Consider the following 15,930-nt stretch of genomic DNA (forward strand, 5'->3'; position numbering starts at 1 on the left):
AGAAAATGAAAGAAACAACTGAAAATATGTATATGGTGAAAATATGTGAGTCTGAGCAGAAATAACAAAGGCCAAAAGGATGAGGATAGATGGAATAAATCTAGAGAAGAATATGTGGATGATAGGAGAGAGCTGTCTGAATAAGCAAAAAGGCTGTCACTGTAGACCTCTGATCTTATAAATAAGACACTTCAAAAGCAGCAAAAACAGTTTTAAGAAGGTGACTAACAGATAAGGTATGTTGTGTTTCGCTATTTCCTGTTAGGTATTAGTAATGGATTCCCAACGACCTGAGCCAAAAATGAATCAAGTTAAATGAAAACTGACATCTGATATGAGCATATATTATGAGTCTATTCAAGCACAGTTTTGAAGTTAGCAAACACCTAAATCCTCACATCTCTGCAAGGTAGGTCAAAGTAGTATGATTCTCAGTTGTACAAGAGAAATGGCTGTAGAGAAGCTAAGTAACATGTCTAGTCATAGTTAAGACAACAGTCGAGGACGGTGCTTTGCTTTGATTGCCATGCCAGCATCATTTCATCTGTGAAAGGTGGCTTGGTTGTGGAAAACTATAAAAACTGGATGCAAAAGTAAAATGCAACCTTGTTTGGTGATGTCCAGGTCCTCTGGAATAAGGAAAAACCACTTGTGTTTAAGAACAGGAGTCAAATCAATTTTTATGGAAACAGATTCTAATACAAAAACTTTTTCTGTTGGGTCTAGTAGGTCTGGACAAAAAATCTCCCTCTTTTCCTTTTATATTTTCCTCATCCTCTTCTTGCAGCGCTGGTTGAAAACAGGGGAGGACCCCATAAGGCTGTCAGTGGAGTGGGAACCATAGCTGCTATCTGAGTCATCAGGGCTCTGAGGAATCCCAGCTTCACTCATGCCTGACATGGGCTCCTCGAAGACATCGCTGCCCAGCACACCATGCCCAGAGACATTGCCTTCTTCACTCTCTTGAGGCTCCATTTTCACATGGGCCAGATTCCAAAGAGGAGAAGCATTTACCTCTGCACCTAGAAAGAGAGGAAAGGTGGACATACACCTTGTGGTAAGCCAAGTGTAGAACGAAGTAGAGTAAATATATCACTCAGGACCAACTAATATTCTTTGAGCTCAGTTTTCACTCTGATTCTGTACTTGTCAGGAGAATATGGTTGTTATTCTCTGCTTCAAAAAGTTAACCATCACAAAAAATTACCAGCTCTGATTATCTTCTTTTCCATTTCTTCTACCTTTCCTTCCTCTACCTCACCCACTCCCATTTTCCCTAAACCAGGGAAGTGAAACTAGGCAGGTGGAAAGATCCCCTGTCTCACAGCCCAAAGACATGCACAACCACAGGCCTTGTTCAGCTCTTTAGTTTGCCTGTCCTTCCTTCTTTTATGGGGCCATCTTGTTTTCCTGCCTTTTGTTTGGGTCTCTGGTCATCTCTCACATTATGAAAAGGTAACGGTCACTACACAATGCTAACAACAGTTCTCTACCTGGTGTCCTTTGAAGAGACATGGTCCCGAAGTCCGTAACAATTTCTCTTTGGCTCTCCCATCTCTCTATGTGTTCTAGCAATGCTGCTCTCTTATGGTTATTCTTCCACAGTGAAAGGCTGTCTGCCCAACACTTTTAAAAGTACGACCTAATTCCATTTAGACCGCATTTGAGGATTTGCTATTTGAGTCATTTGTGCATTGATGAAATGACAATTTATATGTGTAAATAACTGAGTGCCCAGGCTAATTGGCAACCTAACTGACACATAACCAGTTAGTTGTCCTGGCTCCTAAGGTAATCACAGAGCCTGGAAAAAGAAGCCAGATACCTCTAACTGGGAAGCCTTTTTTTTTGTTTTGAGACGGAGTCTTGCTCTGTCGCCCAGGCTGGAGTGCAGTGGCACGATCTCGGCTCATTGCAAGCTCAGCCTCCGGGGTTCACGCCATTCTCCTGCCTCAGCCTCCCGAGTAGCTGGGACTACAGGTGCCCACCATCATGCCTGGCAAATTTTTTGTATTTTTAGTAGAGACGGGGTTTCACCATGTTAGCCAGGATGGTCTCGATCTCCTGACCTCGTGATCCGCCTGCCTCAGCCTCCCAAAGTGCTGGGATTACAGGCATGAGCGACCACACCTGGCCGGACGCCCTATTTCAGTGTCTTTCATCTTCCATTTGTTAGAGTACTTTAGCAGGGAACCAAAACTCTGAGAACATCCTTGAGCAATTACCACTCTCCCATCTATCTGGCAGCTGTCTTATTCAATGAAGTACAAGCATCAGGAAGGACCAATACAGAATACTAAAAAAAAAATACTGAAGGAGGAAGGGGGTAGCTTCCCAACTAGCTGGATCAGCTGAATCAGCCTTGGTAATCAACAGGACAACACATATTGCATCTACATCTTAACTAGGGATTATTTTAAAGAATGCCTGTAAAGCTGCTAATCCTCTCTTCACTAATTAGAAAGAGAAGAATGCTGAGATCTCTAGATAGGTGAAACTGTATTCATTTTAGGACTTTCCATTGTGTCCACTGCTGCTTTTGTTCTTCTACTTCTTGAGCTTGATTCCAAAAAGCGAAAAGTACTGAAATTGGCAGATCTCCCAGAATCAAAATGAGTAAGTTTATTTGTCTTACTTGAAGCCTGTGGTGAAGCTTCAACCTCCAGGTTAGATGGGAAGCGTTCACTCTGAGCCCCAAGCACTCCCATAGGCAGTGACTGGTCTCCAGAAGCAAGGTCAGCCTCCAGCTCCTCACTGACAGGAAAGGTGATGTCGCTCACAGGTTCCTCCTTGATCTTCACAGGTTTCATGTCCTCTGTGGCCTTCTCAGGATTGACAATCCTTTCATATTCTTCAGAGAGTTGCTTACTAATCTGTTGGCAAGCAAGAGTCAATTTTCCAAGGAAATGTTAAAAGCAAGTTATATAGTCAGCTTGTGACATCCCATGGAGAAGCCAACAGAACATGAATAACAGAATTTTAAAACATTCACTGCCAATGGTAGGGATTTGTTTAAGGTGTTGAGTTTGCATTTATGAGTGATAGAGATATGTAAAGAAAATTGGTTTGGCAGAGAATGTGTATGTCATTAATTAAAAGTAACATAAAGGTAGCCGGGCGTGATGGCTCACACCTGTAATCCCAGCACTTTGGGAGGATGAGGCGGGTGGATCACCTGAGGTCGGGATTTCAAGACCAGCCTGACCAATATGGAGAAACCCCATCTCTACTAAAAATACAAAACTAGCCGGGTATGGTGGCACATGCCTGTAATCCCAGCTACTTGAGAGGCTGAGGCAGGAGAATTGCTTGAACCCAGGAGGCGGAGGTTGTGGTGAGCCAAGATTGCGCCACTGCACTCCAGCCTGGGTGACAAGAGCAAAACTCCGTCTCAAAAAAAAAAAAAAGTAACATAAAGGTAAAAAAAAAAAGTGTTAAAACAGAACTGGGACAAAAGATTACATTTTTTTTTGGCTATAAAAATTAACAGGAGGCTGGGCACAGTCATTCACACCTGTCATCCCGGTACTTTGGGAGGCCAAGGCGGGAGGACCACTTGAGCCTAGGAGTCTGAGACCAGCTTGGGCAACATCTAGTGAGATCCTATCTCTACAAAAAAAAAAAAGAGCTGGGCATGGTGGTTCACATCTGTGGTCTTAGCTACTTGGGAGGCTGAGGTGGAACGATCACTTGAGCCTAGCAGGTTAAGGCTGTAGTGAGCTGTGATTGTGCCACTGCACTCCAGCCCAGGCAACCCTGTCTAAAAAAAGGAAAAACAAATTGACATATGTATCCTAGGTGAATAATCAATGGTGTGGGAAATCTGGATCACTTAGCAAAGACTTTTCTTGGGTGTTAAATATTTTAGACCTGCAGAGACTGAAACAGTGAACAAATGACTTAAGAGCACAAGGGCTGAAGAGGTTAGCTGGTTCCAACCAAAATCACCCCTCACCAACCCATCCTCCAGGCAATATCATTTTACTTTTTTTCATGGCACTTAACATTATACAAAATTGTATTTTTGTAAGTATGTGCTTAGAGACAGCTAAGTCTTGCTATATTGCCCAGGCTGGCCTTAAACTTCTGGCCTCAAACAATCCTCCCACCTCAGCCTCCCAAGCAGCTATATTAGAGATATATATTACAATTCTAGTCAAACCATTATATTAGCTGCTTGGGAGGCTGAGGCGGGAGGATTGCCAGTAGGAGATCTATGTTTTCTTTTTTTTTTTTCAGACAGGGTCTTGCTCTGTCACCCAGGTTGGAGTGCAATGGCACAATCATGGCTCGCAGCAGCCTTAACTTCCTGGTCTCAAGTGATCTCACCTCACACTCCCGCGTAGCTTAGACCACAGGCATGAGCCACCATGTCCAGCTAATTTTTATTTTTAAATTTTCTATAGAGATGGGGGTCTCACTATATTGTCCAGGCTGATCTTGAACTCCTGGCCTCAAGCAATCCTCCCACCTCAGCTTCCCAAGTAGCTGGGATTACAGGCATGTGCCATCATGCCCAGCTCCTGAAATTGTTTTGATCATTTTTTGTTGACTTGTGTTTGTTTCCCTTCAAAAACAATGTACGCTCAGGTAACTTAGTAACTGCTGAATCCCACAATGCTTGACTCTCAACAGGCACTCAATAAATACTTGATGAATAAAGTCAGACTACCTGCATTCTCTCAGATTCCATATATTTGTGGATAGTTTCTTCCAGAGGAAGTATCTGTGAATGTGGCCATTCATTGACTAAAGGAGACCCATTTGGCCAGGAACATCGCTAGGGCCATCATAAAAGTATGTTAAGTTCACTCGGTTCCAAGACTCTGTGCTCTGCACTCTAGACCAAGTGTTGTGGGATCCTGCTGAACACTCCTAGATTGCACAGACATCTGTGCCCACTTTTCAACAGGGTCGCCTCACCTGTAGCATGTAACTGTGATAGTCCTTGATGCGGTGCTGCCAGAACTTCTGGAGGGAGAGCACACTGCCGATACCCACTTCATGGAATACCTGCTCCATCACATCTGGAAAAGGAGTCTGTCCCAGCCGGGCCTCCCGGTCCACAGCAAAACGCAACAACTTGGTAAACTTAAGGCAATACTCATGTGCCACATCAGTTAGGGTCTCCAGGACACTTTCATTAGCACAGTCAAAGCCTGCGTGGGCCAGGATTGTGGCCACTGCCTGGTAAAGGAGCTGCCGACAGGAGTGCCAGCTGAGTTCAGTCACAGGTTCCCCTTTCCCACTGAAAGTGGAGATATGATGGTGTTATTAATGTTCTTGCAAAGGGGTGACCTCACCTGTCTCCCCAGGAGTTTTACAATTCCAGTCAAGCCACTAGCCTAGCTTTCCAGGGAAATTCTATCCAAGTTACATAGCTCAGTTTCATCCTGCTGCTATCAGGACATGTCTTAGCAACCCATGGTCATATCTTTGAGCTCCTCCAAAGACATAGTTTGAATAGGCAATACATGTCTGTAATACACAGTCCAAAAGGATATCTAGTGAAAAGAAAGTTTCCTTCTAGCAACTGTTAAATTTTGATCACTTTTAGGATTAAGTTTAACAGTATAGCCCTGACACTGCTCAGTGATGCTCTAATTATTTTACCACAACCTAGTTTTCATACATGCTGGGCAATATATTAATACAAACTTTTAGAAATTCGCAGTTCCAATAAAGAGATTCTTCACAGCTTGCCAGGAGTTTAAGATTCTTAGATTCTTATAAAATTACAAGGGACCATTTCAAAACAGGTAAGGCAACTCAATTTTATAAAAGCAATTTAAAACGTATATAGCTTATAAAGCATTTTCATCCTATCCTGTGTTGTGCAATGGGTAGGGTCTGCATTATTATTATTTCTATTTGCCAGGAGAGGAAACAGGTTCGGAAGAGCTGACTTGCCAAAATTTGTTTACATGTTATTAATAAGTGGTAAAGCTTCTGACTCCAGAAACCGTATCCTTCATAATACACCATTTTGCCCCAATCACCACTACAGAAATCTTAATATTTCTAAGAAAAAATTTAAGAAAGCTATTTGATCTAAAAATAACTTAAGAAGCTTTTAATAATTTACCCATCTCTTGAAATTTCCTATTGGCTTCTGCCTATCCCTGACAAAGGAATTTATTTTACCAATAAAAATAAAATAGAGCACAGAAAATCATATTTCCCTGGTTCATACTTGGCATGTGTCATCACGCACTGTACAAAAGTACCTGAGGGGTTATCCACCCACTAAACCCTGACCTGTTCAATAGCAACTATTGCAGTTTACATAATAGTTTTGAGAATAAGACAATTAATTGCCAAGTAACTTCATTTACTATCGTCATCATTTCTATGGCCAGTGTCTCTGGGCCAAAGCTAAAGGCCTCAGAGGTACCTAATAAACAGAGACAACTAAACCAATATCACTTTCCTAGAATAATATGTGGACCTCTTTCAAAGGAAAATAATTTTTTGGTGCCCTCATAGCTGATGTGAATTATTTTTGTTATACAGTTTCTTAAATATGTATAAAATAAAACCATGTAAAAACTTTTGATGGTTATGGCTCTTACTAACACTATAAATTTGATACAAAACTAAAAATGAATAAATAACAGTATCAATTTAATATGATAGATAACATTATGTTGTTGAAATTAAATTGCCCTCAGTATGTGAATACAGTATTGATCACCACAGAGCAAGTTTTTTGAGTTGGGCATGTCTATGCTAGCATATATTTGCTGTGTATGTAATAACAGTTATGCCTCCCCTTTTCATTATTCCAGTGACTTCAGAACTTTTTATTACAGTGGACCTTGATATAATCTGGCCTTCACCTGGCCCAACTGCAATGCAACCCTTATGTATTTAGTCTATTTCTGTACTTTTCTCGTTAGTTTGGGAACCATTAAAATAGTATTATTGGTGGCCGGGCGCGGTGGCTCAAGCCTGTAATCCCAGCACTTTGGGAGGCCGAGATGGGCTGATCACGAGGTCAGGAGATCGAGACCATCCTGGCTAACACGGTGAAACTCCGTCTCTACTAAAAAATACAAAAAACTAGCCGAGCGAAGTGGCGGGTGCCTGTAGTCCCAGCTACTTGGGAGGCTGAGGCAGGAGAAGGTGTGAACCCGAGAGGAGGAGCTTGCAGTGAGCTGAGATCCGGCCACTACACTCCAGCCTGGGTGACAGAGCAAGACTTCGTCTCAAAAAAAAAAAAAATAGTATTATTGGCAACAGGTAGATGTAATAAATAACATATAATATCACTTCTGTAGTATTCTTGCCAAACATATTTAATCTGAATCTAATCTTGAGGAGATAATCAGCAAATCCAGTAATTGTGACATTCTACAAGTGACCTGAACTCATAAGACTCTAAAGAGGCATAACAACCAGATACAACGCATGAATCTTTGTTAGGTCCTGGACTCGGGGCCGGGGAAGATATTTACAAAAGATAATTGGAAGAATGTGAATATGAACTTATTAAGTAGTATTTAATGTTCATTTACTTTGGTGTGTTGATGGTATTATGATTATTCAGGAAAATTTCCTTATTAGGATATGCATGCTGAGGAATTTAGGGGTGAAATATGGCGATGTCTGCAACTTCCTTTAAAATGTTTGGGGGAAAATGTGTGCATATACAAGTATGCATATATGTATGTGTATGTGTGTATATATGTGTATACACACACATGTGAGAAAGTAAATGTGGCAAAATGTTAAACATTGGTGAATCATGGTGAAGGGTATTTGGATGTTTGTTGACTACAACTTACACATTTCTGTAGGTTTGGCAAATTTCAAAATGAAAAGAAAAAAAGTAATTGTTTGGCATGAAATATAACTTGCACACTGACATCTAGTAGCAGCTCTAGGTTATAAGGCAGTCCCCTTCAGAGGATGTGGAGCAGGGCTTCTCAAACTTAAATGCACATACAAATCTCCTGGAGATCTTGTTAAAATGCAGATTCTGATTCAGCAGGACTGGATGAGGCCTGAGATTCTGCATTTCTAAAAACCTCCCAGGTGATGTTGATGCTGCAGATCTTGGATCAGATATTGAGTAGCAGGGATCAATAATATTTTTATATTATTCTTTTTTTTTTTTTTCCCGACAGGGTCTCAGTCACCCAGACTGGAGTGCAGTGGAGCGATCTGCAATCTCTGCCTCCCCTGGGTTCAAGTGATTCTCGTGCCTCAGCCACTACACCTGATTAATTTTTGTATTTTTAGTAGAGATGGGGTTTCCCCATGTTGGCCAGGCTGATTTTGAACTCCTGGCCTCAAGTGATCCACCCACCTTGGCTTCCTAAAGTGTTGGGATTACAGGCTTGAGCCACTGTGCTCAGCTTATATTATTATTTCTTAAACTATGTTATCAAAATGAAAACACACAATTTAAAGATTTTTGTATAGACTTGTGGATTCCTAAAAATACCAGAATAAGTCCATGAATCCCAATTTGAAGACACCGAGTTAAACCCATAATATATTTTTTATATTAAAGAGAAAGACTAGATCCTAAGAACTATGAGGCCATGGCCTTTTTTACATACCAGTGTATTACCCTGCTCCTAGTAAAGTGCTTGGCACATAGTAAGCACTCAAAAAATTAAAAAATACAGACCCTGAATTCTGAAGACTGGCATTCAAAACTTAGACATCTCACTAATTACCTGAGAAACCTTGGCCAAGTCAATTACTCTTATCCTCATTTTCCTCGCGTGGAAATGGAAATGCTATTACAAGCTTAACAGGGTTGTTGGGAAGATGACTTGAGAAAAGTAAGATACAGCAAAGCCTTGCCTTACCGATAAAAGTCACTCTCTGGGTCACTGTGCCGGATCTGGAATGGTGCATTGGGATTTTTACAATCTAAAGGCAGGAGGTCATCAGGGAGAGGAGGTGACCCAGGGCACGAGGGAAGAGGTTCACTCTCTTCAGTTTTTACACCTTCTGTCTGCTGCTGATTCTGGGCCTGCGCTGTGGCAATAAGGTTGCGAAGTCGTCGGTTGTGCTGAATCAACTGAATCGTATGGATGGTGAGACTACATGGCTCTGAGGGGATGTCCAGCATAGTGGGCGGCTTCGGCTTGTTGGCTGAGGGTTGGTGCAGGGGTGGGTCATGGACTTCCACCAGACGGAACTCCCGTGGGAGCAAATCAAAGGAACTTCTGTTGGTCTGGCTTGATGATATTGGTATCTCTCCCCAGTATCTCAACATTTTGGAATAAGAAGAGAAGAGGTCTCAGGATAAATGTAGATGATAACCTAAAAGTAATGTGTTTAAATCCTGGCAACTTTAGATTATAGGCTTCTGTAGTGAAAAATACGAGGTCTAGCCAGTTATTTATGTAAACAGCAGGCTATTTGTGACCACTTAGAAAAATGTCAGTGTCAGCAAAACTGTAGGACCAAAGATGTTCTCCCTAAACAAGAGAAATGTAACTGTTAGATGCTGGTTATTGTCATACTATGACAATTCCTACTACACTGAACCAAAGGGTAGAATTTGGGTCATTAGTAGACCAATAGCTACAACAGCATCTGGAGCTCTAGTATCCCTATTTCCATCTCACTCACTAACTCATTACCAGAACTACCATCATGCTCAATCCTGAACAATAAGCAAGGCCTGATAAAGTATCTTGATACATCTGTGCTGGATCAATACGAGAAAAGCAAGTAGCGTTAAAGATAGTAAGAAGTGGTTCTTATTATGTGTATCTTAGGCATGGTCCTGCTGGAAAAATTTATGAACCACTAATATAAATGGCATTATGCTTTCAACTTTTGCAATATAGAATGTGAGGAATGTGAGAGATTTCTGCTGCCTCCTAATTGGTATCCCTTCCTCCAATCTCTCTTTGTATGTAATCTATTCTCCACACTGCTGCTAGACTTACTCTTTTTAAAACTTAAATCTAATGGCTTCCCATTGCCTACTGGAAAAAGTCAGAATTCCTTGGCTTATGATTCAACAAAATTCACAATCTGGTTTCAACTCACCTTTGCAGATTCATTGTCCATATGTCTCTTCAAGTTCAACAAACATTTATCAAATGCCTGGCATTATGGGCAGGTCAAAGACTGATAATGTGAGATCCTTGCCCTGAGGTGAGGAAGAGAAACAGAAGCAGAATATTTCAATATGAAAGTACGTGGTAAGTACTGTTCTAGAGGTATATGGACCTGGGGTAGTGGAAGCACAAAGGAGGAACTCCCTGGGTGAAATGACTACCTTTGTTCTAACAACGTTATACTACTCAGTTTCTTGAGAATGCTGTCCATTTCCACAGTTGACACTTCCAGCTGTGAACTCTGCCAGAAATGCTCTGCCAACCCTGCACATCACTGGCAGACTCATATTCATTTTTAAGTACATACAGCATAAGTCCCCACCCTCTGTCACTTCCCCAGTGCATCTCCCTTTCTCTATTCTCACAGTGCTTTGCATGTCTACGTCACAGCATTTATCTTTGGATTTTAATTAGTACTTATCACAATAGATTTTTTCCTCCCATCTATTTCTTATGGCCATGGTCTTGTTACAGGGCCAGGCACAGAGAAATATCTATCTGGCATTTGTTGAATGTTTACTGTATACCAGACTTCACCTTTTTTGTTTGTTTCTTTTTTGAGACAGGGTCTCACTCTGTAGCCCAGGCTGGAGTGCAGTGGTACAATCATAGTTCACTGCAGCCTCAACCTCCTGGGCCCAAGAAATTCTCCCATCTCAGCCTCTCGAGTAGCTGGGACTACAGCCGTGCGCCAGTCTCTTTTTTTTTTTTGGCGAGACAGGGTCTCGCCATGTTGCCCAGCCTCCTCTGGAACTCCTGGGCTCAAGCAACCCTCCCGCCTCAGCCTCCCGAAATGTTGGGATTACAGGCATGAGCCACCGTTCCGGCTGACATTTATTGTTTAATTCAATTCTTCCAACAACCCTATGAAGCTAATAATCTTATCCCCATTTTTCAGAGTGAGGGCTGAGGCCTAGTGTCTTGCCCAATGTCACAAATGGCGAGGTCGAAAATCGAGTCTCCAGAGTCTGCACTCTTAACCACTAAACTATTCTGCCTTAATAATTAATTTCAGAAAAAAATAAATGAATGAACGAAATTTAAAAAAAAAAAGTCGCCCTCTTCCCTGACTTTACCGAAAGGAGCAGGAAGAACAGGCACTGAGCCCAAGGAATGCCCAAGTCCCTCCAGGGGTTTTCTCGGTCACGGTCCGCCGGCGCAGGCGCCAATCAGAGGGGTCCTGAGGTCGCCTGCTGTCCAGAGCAGCCGGAAAAAGGGGAGGTCTGGACCTGAACCGAGACAAGGAGGTACCACACTACTCACTGCTGCCTCACAGAGCGGGCTGGGCGGCTGTCTGGACCCCGAGAGGCCTGAGGCAAGGGTCGCGTCAAGCCCCAAAAGCTGGTTTGTTGATTAGTGAGCTAAGACCGCCGGAAGCGCTTCTTCTCACTCAAGCTATGCAACAGGAAGTCATTACGATCTCGTTGTAACCTCTAAAGATGTCCCCGTTCTGCACAGCATCCCGATAACCGTTTTTTCTCGTATTATGACCTTCTCGTGTTAGCACCAATTTGCAACTCTCCAGGTCGTGAAGGAGCAACTTCACCACCGCCGCCTGCAGACGCCACTGGGAGCTTGGGGGAGTGGGACGTGTACAGGAACGTAAAGACCGAAGGGTGAGGTTTCGAAGGAGCGGATTTCGAGGTTGCACTGATTGAGGATGGCTGACACTCTCTCTCAGTCAGAGCCGCTGGCATCGCAAGAGCTCAGTGGGGACTTCAAGAAGCCAGCTCTGCCGGTGCCCGCAGCGGCGCGGAGTAAGGCCCCGGCCACCAGTTCTTCAAACCCTGAGGAGGTGCAGAAGGAAGGGCCCACTGCGTTGCAGGACCCCAGTTCTGGGGAGCCCGACGTCCCTCCTCCTCAGCCGGACTGCGGGGATTTTAGGAGTCTACAGGAGGAGCAGTCGCGCCCCCCGACAGCGGTTTCTTCCTCTGGCGGTCCAGCCCGGGCTCCCCCCTACCAGGAGCCTCCATGGGGTGGCCCTGCCACAGCCCCCTACAGCTTAGAGACCCTGAAGGGCGGCGCTATCCTTGGCACCCGTAGCTTGAAAGGGACGAGTTACTGCCTTTTCGGGAGGCTGTCTGGCTGCGACGTGTGCCTGGAGCACCCTTCGGTGTCTCGGTACCACGCAGTACTGCAGCACAGGGCGTCCGGCCCTGACGGAGAATGCGACAGCAACGGGCCGGGCTTCTACCTTTACGATCTGGGAAGCACCCATGGCACTTTTCTCAACAAAACTCGCATCCCACCTCGCACCTACTGTCGAGTCCACGTTGGACATGTTGTTCGCTTCGGAGGCAGCACCCGGCTCTTTATCCTGCAGGTAGGTAGAAAAACCTAGAATTGAAATCTCGGGCTCATTGGGCTGCGTTCTTGTGCTTCTTAAGCTTTTGATGAGGAAGAAGAATCTCCCATTCAGCGATTACAAAAGTGAAGGAATCAAGTCTGGCCTATCATCTCCAGAGTGCTGTACACTTTGCCGTATTTCTGAAAGTCATGTTCACAATCCCGAACTCTAAAATAGTTTTTTTTTGTTTGTTTGTTTGATTTTTGGCCAGGTGCGGTGGCACGGGCCTGTAATCCCAACACTTTGGGAGGCCCAGGCGGGAGGATCCCTTTAGCCCAGGAGTTTGAGAGGAGGCTGGGCAACATGGCAAGACCCTGTCTCTAAAAAAAAAAAAAAAAAATTAATTAGCCAGGCATCATGGTCCCAGCTACTCGGGAGGCTGAGATGGGAGGATCACCTGAGCCAGGAGGTCAAGGCTGCAGTGAGGCGTATTCCAGCCACTGCACTCCAGTGCAGCCTAGGCGACAGAGCAAGACCCTGTCTCTAAATAAATAAATAACCTTTTTTTCCTTGGTTCATCAGGGACCAGAGGAAGACCGAGAGGCAGAATCCGAGTTAACAGTAACACAGTTGAAGGAATTGCGCAAGCAGCAACAAATATTGTTGGAGAAGAAGATGCTAGGAGAAGACTCAGATGAAGAAAAGGAAATGGATACCTCTGAAAGGAAGATAAATGCTGGTAGCCAAGATGATGAGATGGGTTGCACCTGGGGAATGGGTAAGAAATTAAAATTGCTGCCGGAGGTTAATATTTTACGTTCATTACTAGTGGTACCCTTAAATGTTTTTCTAAATCATACAGCTTTTCATGGGTCACATGAGGTAACCAAAACCTGGAGTGATTCATTAACTTTACTGATGTAAAGAAATTGACTTATAGGCACTTTGGATTTTTTAAAAAATTGTTTTTAATGCACACTATTGTTCAAAACTTGTCCTAGGCATAAAATTATTATTTTTACAATTCTAAAATTTTATATTTATTAAGTACTGACCTTGTGCTATGTGATTATCATTGGAGGGGGTGGAACTCTATTCAATCAAATAAATGGGATGTTATTCAATATAGGATATTCTCTTGAATTTTTTGTACTTTGTGAAAATATCCTGAAATGTGGAATATCTAATCAGAGAAAGCTAGTCCCTTAGCCAAAATAATAAACTTTCTTTAACACTAGATATTTTAGAAAATGGATATTCAGGAGATGGGAGTATAAAAAGGTAGAAGATGGCCTTAATATATAGTTGGGAAGACAGGAGAAGTTACAAAATTACTTGTGCTAAGTGCCAAACAAAAGCTAGAACCATAAATAAGCTAGAGTGAAAGTTTGGAGAAGAGAGAACAATCACTGGGGACTTAGACCTGTGTTGTCTAATACGGTAGCCACTAGCCACATGTGGTTACTGAGCACTTGCAGTGTGGCTAGTCCCAATTGACGTGTGCTGTAAATGCAAAATACACACTGAATTTCAAAGACTTAGTCTGAAAAAAAGAATGTAAAATATCTCTTTCATGGTATTTTTATACTGATGACATGCTGAAATGACAATTTTATCTGTTTCTTTTATTTTGTAATGTGGCTAATAGAAAATTTAAGATTATACATACAGCTTTCATTATATTTCCGTTGGACAGCATTGACTTAGATCTTTGGGAAACTTTAGTTTTTTTATTTTAGTAAAGACGGGGTTTCGCCATATTGGCCAGGCTGGTCTTGAACTCCTGACCTTGTGATCCACCCTCCTCTCCCCCGCTTGGCCTTCCAAAGTGTTGGGATTACAGGCATGAACCACTGCACCCAGCAGGGAAACTTTATAAGCATAAGGATTTTTGAGCTGGAACTTGAAGGAAAGGAAAAGCCTTATGAAGCTGAGTATTGGGATTGGTATTCAGGGTAGGGATTGATGATTTTAAGGAAGTTGTGAGTAGACCAGTCTATTTGGCAGATATAAGAAGTATTAGGAAATTATATTGGAAATGAAAGTTAGATATGAGTGTGAGAGAACAAGAATGCCAGACTGAGGAGCTCAAATTTTTTTCCACAATGTGGTAGGTAATTTTACTTTTAAAATATAATAATGGAGGAAAAAAAATTAAGGTGCCATGAAAACAAGTTTTGATTTGTCACACAATTTAGAAAACCTGAATATGCTCATACTGGTGGGTTGCGTTTGTTCCACCCGTTGTCCCTGCAAGTATATATTATTTTTCATCACAGATAAACTACATCTTTTTTTTTTTTTTGGAGACAGAGTCTCACTCTGTCGCCCGGGCTGGGGCTGGAGTGCAGTAGCACGATCTTGGTTCACTACAACCTCTTCCTCCCAGGTTCAAGCAGTTCTCCTGCCTCAGCCTCCCGAGTAGGTGGGATTACAGGCACCCACCACTATGCCCAGCTAATTTTTTGTATTTTTTTTTGAGACGGAGTCTCGCTGTGTTGCCCAGGCTGGAGTGCAGTGGTGCCATCTCGGCTTACTGCAAACTCTGCCTCCCGGGCTCACGTCATTCTCCTGCTTCAGCCTCCGGAGTAACTGGGACTACAGGCACCCGCCACCATGCCTGGAGAATTTTTGTATTTTTGGTGGAGATGGGGTTTCACCGTGTTAGCCAGGATGGTCTCGATCTCCTGACCTCATGATCCGCCCGCCTTGGCCTCCCAAAGTGCTGGGATTACAGGCGTGAGCCACCACATCCGGCCTAATTTTTTGTATTTTTAGTAGAGATGGGATTTCACCATGTTGGCCAAGCTGGTCTCGAACTCCTGACCTTGTGATCCACCTGCCTCGGCCTCCCAAGTTGCTGGGATTACAGGTGTGAGCCACCATGCCCAGCCTAAACTATGTCTTTATGCAGCCTGAAAGAATAGTGGGTATCATTCAAATAGTCTCTTCTCATGTCTGATTGTCTTTTCTTTCTTTCCCATATCCTGTAGGAGAAGATGCAGTAGAGGATGATGCTGAAGAGAACCCTATTGTCTTAGAGTTTCAGCAGGAAAGGGAGGCCTTTTATATAAAGGATCCCAAAAAGGCCCTCCAAGGCTTTTTTGACCGAGAAGGTATGTAAACAGATTCTGACCCTACCACTAAAATGTATCCAGAGCAGTATGGTTTTCTAGAGCTTCAGGTTGAGCTTTATACTAAGATATGCTGTAATTTTATTGCTGTCCTTCTTGTTCACTTTTTACTCTTGTGGTCAGTTGCTTTATGTTTATTTTGAAAATTATTCCTCATTAGTATAGCAGAGGGAAAAAAATCATAAAAATCTTGTTAGTCTTTCTTCTTATCTTAAAAAAAAGAAGTACTTTTTCCTGACTCATCTCATTCTTCTCAAAAGATCCTGGACTTTGGTGGTGGGGAAATTGAGCCAACTTCCTGTAATTTTTAAATTCCAAATTCACCTGATCTTTTGTAATTCTTAACATGGGTTTTGACTTTATATTATATGATTTAAAATTTTTTTCTATAGAGGATTGTTTTGGTAGAAATACTTTG

General features: G+C 42.7%; 2 protein-coding genes across 6 annotated transcripts in view; one reads left to right on the plus strand and one right to left on the minus strand.

Moving 5' to 3' along the window:
* Window positions 1-328: 328 nt before the first annotated feature.
* On the minus strand, window positions 329-11,503 carry SUPT7L (SPT7 like, STAGA complex gamma subunit). 5 transcript variants are annotated; one of them, XM_009183899.2, is made up of 6 exons: window positions 11,355-11,503; window positions 10,021-10,123; window positions 8,823-9,227; window positions 4,924-5,248; window positions 2,636-2,873; window positions 329-1,022 (listed from the first exon to the last, which is right to left on the minus strand). In XM_009183899.2, the coding sequence occupies exons 2-6, from the start codon at window positions 10,032-10,034 to the stop codon at window positions 760-762; spliced, it is 1,245 nt and encodes a 414-aa protein (XP_009182163.1). In that variant the 5' UTR covers window positions 10,035-10,123; window positions 11,355-11,503; the 3' UTR covers window positions 329-759. The 5 variants fall into 5 exon arrangements, with proteins under 5 accessions (XP_009182163.1, XP_009182165.1, XP_009182164.1 ...); XM_009183901.3 differs by having other exon boundaries at window positions 8,823-9,440; window positions 11,168-11,479; XM_009183900.3 differs by having other exon boundaries at window positions 8,823-9,440; window positions 11,355-11,476.
* Window positions 11,504-11,594: 91 nt separating this feature from the next.
* SLC4A1AP (solute carrier family 4 member 1 adaptor protein) overlaps window positions 11,595-15,930 on the plus strand; it is a 31,178-nt gene continuing 26,842 nt past the window's right edge. Inside the window, exons 1-3 of the mRNA XM_003908436.5 lie at window positions 11,595-12,414; window positions 12,961-13,156; window positions 15,372-15,494. Coding sequence (XP_003908485.2) covers window positions 11,752-12,414; window positions 12,961-13,156; window positions 15,372-15,494 — 982 coding nt within the window. The 5' untranslated portion in view covers window positions 11,595-11,751. The remainder of the gene's footprint in view (window positions 12,415-12,960; window positions 13,157-15,371; window positions 15,495-15,930) is intronic.

The sequence above is a fragment of the Papio anubis genome, chromosome 14 (assembly GCF_008728515.1).
Source record: "Papio anubis isolate 15944 chromosome 14, Panubis1.0, whole genome shotgun sequence".
Classification (NCBI taxonomy): Eukaryota; Metazoa; Chordata; class Mammalia; order Primates; family Cercopithecidae; genus Papio; species Papio anubis.

Bases quoted from the DNA above. Each gene is read 5' to 3' on its own strand.
- SUPT7L (XM_009183899.2), bottom strand. The intron at 5,249-8,822 runs GTAAGGCAAGGC...CTCCACTTTCAG, and splicing joins CCAGAGAGTGACTTTTATCG to TGGGAAAGGGGAACCTGTGA. The intron at 2,874-4,923 runs GTGAGGCGACCC...GCTTGCCAACAG, and splicing joins ATCACAGTTACATGCTACAG to ATTAGTAAGCAACTCTCTGA.